Raw genomic sequence first — 8,274 nt, 5'->3', positions numbered from 1 at the left:
ATTTAGCTATTTTGTAGACCTATCAGGCTTATGAGGGTCCGTTTGGGTTTCACTTAAACTTGCGCACGAGTGTACCTTCTGGGCTTCTGGGGTCCAGTTAGGTTTAATTTAGCTGTATTTAGTTCCTTATTTTGGTATGCTCATGTGCTTTTCTTTTTATCCCCCTTTGACCTTTATTTGTGTCTAGATTCTATAATTTCATATTGTCTTTACTTTTCCTGCTTAGACGACTTATGATGCCTACTGAGTACATGTTGTTTTGACACTAATGTTAAACTCTGCACCTATTTCGTGATGCAGGTTCGAGCACCAGCTATCAACATTGATGATTCGAGCCTGCTGTAGCTTTTGATCAGAGGCGAGGGTAAGCACTTAACGTCATGGACTTACCTGTCGTACTTTGCATAGCTTGTCTTTTGCATTTTCAGACAAGCTTTGTATTTGGGGTTTACTTTTGGGACTTGTACTCTTTTGTTTAGATAACTCTGTATTTGTGACTTCTAGGTAGGTTCTGGGAAGGATCTCTTGTATATATTCTGGTTTGCTTCCGCCTATTTTTCTATTTCGATTATTAAATTATTGCTTCTGCCTTATTTCTACCCTTATATCCATTACTTACTATTATGGGTTACAAATTGACTTACCAACTGGTGGGTTATAGTACGTGCCATCATGACTCAAGAAATCGGATTATGACATGCCTGCTTACACTTTACCCAAGCAAAAACATCGATGACAAGAATAAAGGGGATTTATTGGTTATTGTATAAAGACGACAATGGAAGAACATAGAATGATAAAATCAACGGAAAAGACTCAAATATACGATCAAATTTTGAGAAAAGACTCATCAATGCCATTCGTCAAAAGTTTGACTCATCTATATCATTCCCGTTTCAGTCCATATCATTATTTATTAACTGAAAACATCCTCGATTTTGCCAAAATTATTTTTACATGTGGTATTCTATCACATCACCAATTAAATCATATTTTTAAAGAGAAAAAACTCAAATATACCATCAAGAAAAGGCTCATCTATGCCATATGTTAAAAGTTTGACTCATCTATTTATTTCCGTTTAGCTAAGTACCTATCCATGTCATTATCTTTAACTGAAATAAGAGTTTTTATCCATGTGGCCAGTGATGATTAGATTTGGATTGTGAAAATTTGATATCAGAGAATATGTGTAGGTCCCATAAGTAGGGGGTCGATGCAAAGATATTTGCTAATTATCATTGAGAGGCTACAATAGGGGTATGCAAAAATTGAATCGAAAAAGTGTTATTGGTTTATTATTATTAGGTTATTGGATTAACAGTTTTTTAATGGTTTTATAAAAAAATTTATTAGGTTATCGTTCGGTATTGGTTTTTAATATTGGGTTATTGGGCAAACCAATAACCCATTTAGATTAGTTATTTACTATGTTTACTTGTACATAAATATTAGAGTATATATTAATCTCAATACCTTAGTAGTTACTGTCTTTGTCCTTTGGCCTTCTATTCATACTTCACAGTGACTTTGAGTTCTGTCACACCCCGAGCCCACACCCTGGGTGGGACTGGCACTCGAGAATCATTGATGGCCCCAAGCGAACACTTGGCCTGGCTTACTACTCAGCGGAAGACTTTACTCAACTAAGATAAATTCATGAAATAAACTTAGAATGTTATAAAGGAAACATTCAACTGGACAAAGAGGCAACTCAAGTCTTTAAACATTAAATATTGAAAATGAAAAAAAGACTCATGAACTAACAATACCTAACTGTCTATGAAGCCTATAATAAATGAGATGGACGTCGGGACAAGACCCACGACATCCTAATGAACCAGTCTAATAAAACAATAAAAAGGGGGATCCTTCGAAAGCAAGGAGGCTTACCAATAACTCTGAATCTCAACTGGATCAACGAAACACTGGATGCTGATTCTGGTTACTTGTATCTGCATCATAAAAGATGCAGGCCAAATGACATCAGTATATTAATGTACGAGCATGCGAGGGGAATTCTAAAATAAGACATAAGCTTGAAGGGAATTGAAGGAACTTACCTGGTCTCAACTCAACTCAACTCATCTCATTTCAATATAAAGTAGTAATATAAATGCAATATAAAGAAAAGTTTTAAAACATGTAGATAACAACTCAGTGTATTGAAAAATTCAATAATGACTTGGTTTGTATATGAAAATACAAGTAACTCTCTGTGTATAAGAATACAAAATATCTCTGTGGGAGTTTCTCTAACCGACAACCATCACTATGAGCTATGTGATAATACAACGTCTTACCGCACACTGCCAGGGCCGTCCTATACTTTGCCAGAGTGTATAACCTACTCACTAAGTGGATCCACTAGTCTATGCTAAAAGCATTAACGAATCATCTAAAAAGTATGACTATTTTCTACCCATGCTGTCTACACGGTTTATGGAGACTTTGAATTATTTGAACTCAAACTCGTCCCCATATCGGTGCTCAATACTACTCCTAAAATGTAACTAGCTCATATGTTTAAAAAACATAACTCTTTCTGTGGTTTGAGATTATTACTCAAAACTAGCTCAAAAGCTCTTTTGAAAATCGGTGTTTCCTCTCTTCTTTAAATGTGAAAACATTTACTCTTTGGGAATACTTAGTTCTCATATAATCTTTTGAAGAAAATGAACTTCGCTCTTACTCTTACTCAACTCAATGCTCAAGTCTTAAAACAATTTTAAAGCATTTGTAAAAGACTTTTGAAAAGACTCTAAGAACTCTCTAGACTTGACTCTTAACTTTCTATGAATTCGAATTTATGAATTCAAGGTTATGATTCATGTTTATGGATGATGTCACGATGTTTAGACGTACCTTAGAGTGTAGAAATCAAATAGGAAACATAGGTACGATTCAAGGAAACTCAAACGGAAAGAAGTGGGAAAGGGTAGAGGACCTGGCGACCCTGGCGTACTGAGTGGCGCAGAGCGCCAGAGCCTGAACTACAGAAGTAAAGTCATGGTGTACTGAGTGGCGCGGCGCCCGCGGCGCCCCATCCCTTTTTCCAGAAAACTTGACGAATTTTTTTACTCGTTTTTTAACCTCAATTCACCTAGAATCGAATGGTTTCTTCCCCAATCACTTAGATTCAAATACCCAAAATTAATGTACAAGAGTCTACTAAAAAAACAACCTTAAAACTCATGCGATTAACTCAAGAACTCATTAAAATTTCAACAATCAAAGATAATGAAGGAAACTTCAACAAAACACATCAAGAACTCAAATCTTTTACTTCCATGCACAAAATTACGCTGAATAAATCATGATTGACGTGTGGGTGAACGAACCCAACGCTATGTGAACTCACATACCTCTTTAGGGATCAACCCTTGGCGAAATTCACAACCAAATCTCAAGAACGCGACGAAATCTTGCCCATCTCCTCTTTTCTCCTCTTTGCTCTTCTTGAAACTTTTTCCAAAACCCTAGCTTTGACTTTTGATTGTGTAAATGGAACCAATTCAGTTTAGACCCCTAATTAATCACTAAAAACGAATAAAATCTGATAGGGTAAGAAAAAGACCAAAATACCCCTCTTAAATCCGTGTAACTTTCCATAACTAGACAACCTGGCTTCAAACTGGCATATTTCCCTCATACGAGCTTGAAAATTAGCAAACTCGGTGGCGTTGGAAAGAGGATTCCAAGACCTTTTATTTGATATCTTATCGGCCACCTAACTCATCATGTACTGGAAGTTATGGTCGTTTGAAGTTGACCCAAAATTTATACTTAGCATAACTTGCCAAAATTTCCAAATTTAATCTTTCCAAAAAATAGCTCTTTCTAATTCTAGTTCTTTCTAAGGCGGGATGTTACAAGTTCACAACTTCATATTATACAAAACGTTAAAATCTAAAGTAAGAACCCTATTCCTCTTAATTTCTCTATGTTACACTTGTATAGTTTTTCTTTTTCATGTTTGTTATTATTGTTTCTATTTTATGAGCATTTGTAAAGTTACATTATTGTGTTGTCGCATCAAATTTATTCGAAAAGTCATATTTTTTTATAAGTATTTTCTTACTGATTAAATCGAAAATCTAACCGTTAAGGACCAAAACCGATAAAAAATATCTTATTGATTTAATGTATTTAAAAACCAAAAATCGATAAACCGAACCAATAATACATAAAACCGGACCAAACGAACTGATGCACACCCTAGGCTACAATATATTATGAAACTTATATTATTTCTTCCTTTGTCATGTTTTTTTTTGAGACAAGGGTAACTTCCTTTATCATGTGTTTTGAGCTTATCAAATACTAAGTCTTTATTTCATTCACTTACAAATGATAAGAGCTCATTTTGCAATGACTAGAAACGAAGAGCCCGCACCTGGTGCAATGGCCATAACAAGCAATAGAGGCAGTAGATGAGGTAGGGCAAGGCAGGAGTTGTGGCGCCGACTAGAGCTAGAGCATTGACAGCTGCTCAGGCTTATGTTAGAGATAAGTCTCCCTATATTTCAGCGGATAATTAGATTCATATTGAAGGGATGAGCCTAGATAAGGTACCACCTGAGTTTGTTTCTACTCTAATACTTCAACACACTCGTGCCTATAGTCATAGCTGTTTGGATGAGCTGGGACATGACAATGTTCTACCTTACACAACAGATGGTTCTTATATTAGAGTAGGAGGTCAAACTCCCAATCATCAGATAACTCCAACACTTTAGCCTAATCCAGGTTAGCCAACTGAGGCAGTAGCTCCTAGAATTGGGGGTATGCCTTTACCAGACATTTGCTCCACCCCCAGTTTCTAGGGTTACTGTACATATGGAGGAGTAGAAGTTGTTTAATCAATTCAGGATAGAGCCTCTCAGTTTGAAGGTGGTCATATGAGAGGATGCATATTAGTTTCTCATAAAATGTCCTGAAAGGTTGCATAATTAGGAATCAGAGTCCCATAGAGTTTATTACACCGCATTTAAGATTATTGCCCCGGTCAAGCAATGATGGAGATCGTATATCTAAACTATAAACCAACCAGGTCTACTATGTCTTGGGAGAAATTTACTCGGGCATACCTGGAGAAGTTTGGTACCCGTAGCATGCAGAAAGAAAGGAGTAATTAGTTCAAGAAGTTGATAAAGATGGGGGAAGAAAGGAGAAATCTGTCCAAAATGGGGAAGCTGCGACAGTTCGACGGATCAGAAATGGGGAACTCATTTGAAGCAAATATAAGGAACCAAAGTGCAATTTTCTTTATTGTTACACCCTACAGAGCATAGTTCCATCCCTTGCTTACCATATTTTAGACGCTATTTTGGGAGGAAAAAAAAAGAAAGAAGGAAAATCCCTGGTCCGGAAAAGCAGTAGCAGTAGGTGTTCAGTATAAAGGAGCATGTTTTCTAGAAAAAGTAGTTTTTTTTTACATATTTTTTTTGTGTTTGGTAAGCAAGTTAAAATCTTTTTATTCTAAAAGTATTTGTATATAATCTAGACAAATAATATGAGAGGTAAGAATAGGCTACGGGGCGGAGTGAAGATGAAGTGTGTTGAAGGATGGGAGACCACAATCCATGTAAAATATCATTCGTAGAACTTGCTTTCCCTACTTCCACAAGGAAAGTCATTTTTTCTCATATTTAAGGAACTTACTTTCCAACCGAAGATAGGAAAATTAGAAAATATTTTCTTCCCTACGGAACACACCCAAAATGGACATTTCTATATCATGTGAATTTCAGAACAAAACAACAGCAAAAGAACACCAAGAATATAGAAGACAAAATAAACCTTTCTCCTGTTTGCATCAATTTAACAGCAACATTGAAAACTTGACATGAACGTTTTACTACTTCTGGAATCTGTAAGCACAGTGATCATATTTTTCTCAAGACAAGTTTATATTTCACCCATAATACAACAATTGGAGGAACATATGTTATCACAAGATGATACAATAGAAATAGGAATTCGGATGAAAAAGAAATAATAAGCAGTTTTTTCCAAGATGATGCTTGGTATGCACAATGATTCGTGAAATATCGTAGGACAATTTATTTCCCCTACAATCAACAAGCCCATGTTGCTTGCATTAGCTTCATGTTGCAATAATTACTACCAAACCTCATAAATTATACAAACAATTCTTTTAGACACCTCAAACATGTTTTTTTTTACTTTTCAAACAAGGAATTGCAGGGAGAAACCTGCACTAACAGATGATAAAATCACACAGCTAAAGAAAGGCTTCTCTGACTAGGATGATTATGTGGCTTTATCTCCCACGATTCAGATTCTTCTGCTTCTTCTGGCAGAATGAAAGGCAAGGAAATCTCTCGGATCATAAGGTCGCCACAAAATGGGCAATCACTAGCTACAGCATCATCCAACTGTGACCGGATCTGGAAAATCCAGTTTAGCAAAGTATCAAATACGGAATGCCAGAAACTAAGGCTACATTTTCTAGATGAATAAACATGGAGTGAGCTCATACGAATCAACTGGAAGAAACCTTATTCTATAATTACTTGGCCACTTAAAGGAAGTGATATTTTACAGGCATAAGACAAACCTTATGCATGGGCGTCACGCTAGCTAGCGGTTCTTCAGACAAGCCACCATTTGACACATTCTTAGGTTCAGTGCCAAGTAAAGTAAGTTGCTTCTGCAGATCCAGAATGTATTCAGCCTGCAATATCATTTAAGGAAAATGCTAAAGAGACTGTCAACCAAAGTAACTACCAGAAGCAAAGACATTTCTTCCATAGACATAACAGATGGTATCGGAGGACACAGATGTGGCCCTATCATGAATATGTATAATTGCAAGTATCAACTGTAGGATTATGCATATGCATATTAGTCCTGTTAGTAAAAGAAGAATTAATTGGCCAGTGCCAAAAAGCAGAACTGCACTAGATCTCCTTTTCGTTAACAATTATTAGAAACGAAGATATAATTATTTTTTTTAAAAGTAACAGATATTTGAGCACTTATACTTGGAACCATCATGGACAACTTATCAATCCTAAGATTTATGCATATATGATATTTTCCCATTAATTAAAGAAAAGAAATTTGTTGTTGCTGCAAATGAGAACATCAACAAATCTGTAGAGCCTATGTTGTTCGGACTCTTCAAAAATGTCAATGGGTGAATATCTAATCTAATTTGTCTAGTTCCGTGCGTCTTTCCGGTGATAGTGATACTCTCTCTTGGCTAAAGAGCATATGTCCGCCTTGTTCTAATTATGGTTGTTTGCCATTAGATATTTAATCAGTTACATATTAAGAATGTTTTTCTCCACGTTGATCTCGAGGAAGAACATATGGAGCAACCACCTGGTTTAGTTGCTCAAGGGGAGTCTAGTAGCCTTGTATGTTAATTGTGCAGGTCACTTTATGGTCTGAAACAGTAATCTCAAGCTTGGTTTGAAAAGTTTAGCACAGTAATTAAGGAATTTGGCATGATTCGTGATGGAGCTAGTCACTTCGTATTTTATTGGCATTATGCATCAAATTCATTATTTCATGAGAAGATTAAGCACATTAAGATTGACTGTCAATTTTGTAAAGTCGAGTGATCAACTTATAGATATCTTCACCAAGCCCCTCACCTAATAGAAATTTAAAATTCAAATCATCCTAAAACTTGCAACTTATTTTGCCAAAAGAAAATTACTGCGGTAACTGAAAGAGATTTTCAACAATCCACAATCCTCCTTTGCTTCAATTCCCCCAGTATTAAAAAAGTTGTTCCTCCTCAATTTCTGCTTCGATTGTTTGTACACGAGGATTTTTTTGATTTTTTTGAACTTGCACAGTTTTTTTGATATCGATCTTTTTCTTCTTTTGGTTTTGTGCTTAAAGAACACACTCAATAATCTTGTCTTGTTTGAAAATGCTTTCAACTGGAAAATGATAGCATTTGCAGTGAGTTCTTGCAATGATTTCTCTTCCATAACAATATCTTATAAAACATAGGTTTCAAAATGAGATTTCATTTTTACGGATCAAATTTGATAGTTTTTGTTAGAATATGAATAGGTTTATACAATTCTATTAGAATAGTAATAGGTTTATACAATCCTATAAGAATAGGAATAGGTTTATACAATCCTATTAGAATAGGAATAGGAATAGAAATAGAAATAGGAATACTAAATAGTATCCTACTTTGTAAAGGATTGTATTCTAGGGTCTATAAATAGGGTCTCAATGTAATAATGTAGACACAACAACAATTCAATAATATTCTTTTCC

At 35.5% G+C, this 8,274-nt stretch overlaps 1 protein-coding gene across 2 annotated transcripts in view; it reads right to left on the bottom strand.

Annotated features, from left to right (window-relative positions):
• Nucleotides 1–5,984: 5,984 nt before the first annotated feature.
• The window catches only part of LOC102579913 (vacuolar protein sorting-associated protein 18 homolog), a 68,217-nt gene continuing 65,927 nt past the window's right edge, over nt 5,985–8,274 (bottom strand). Inside the window, exons 23-24 of one of the 2 annotated variants that reach the window (XM_006361493.2) lie at nt 6,584–6,700; nt 5,985–6,413 (exon numbers count right to left, since the gene is read on the bottom strand). In XM_006361493.2, coding sequence (XP_006361555.1) covers nt 6,240–6,413; nt 6,584–6,700 — 291 coding nt within the window. In that variant the 3' untranslated portion in view covers nt 5,985–6,239. The remainder of the gene's footprint in view (nt 6,414–6,583; nt 6,701–8,274) is intronic. The other variant, XM_015315330.1, reaches the window with a different exon arrangement.

This window comes from Solanum tuberosum, unplaced genomic scaffold (genome assembly GCF_000226075.1).
Source record: "Solanum tuberosum cultivar DM 1-3 516 R44 unplaced genomic scaffold, SolTub_3.0 scf00360, whole genome shotgun sequence".
Lineage (NCBI taxonomy): Eukaryota > Viridiplantae > Streptophyta > Magnoliopsida > Solanales > Solanaceae > Solanum > Solanum tuberosum.
Note: the sequence above shows the minus strand (reverse complement) of the source record. Positions and strands in the feature narration are given on the sequence as shown.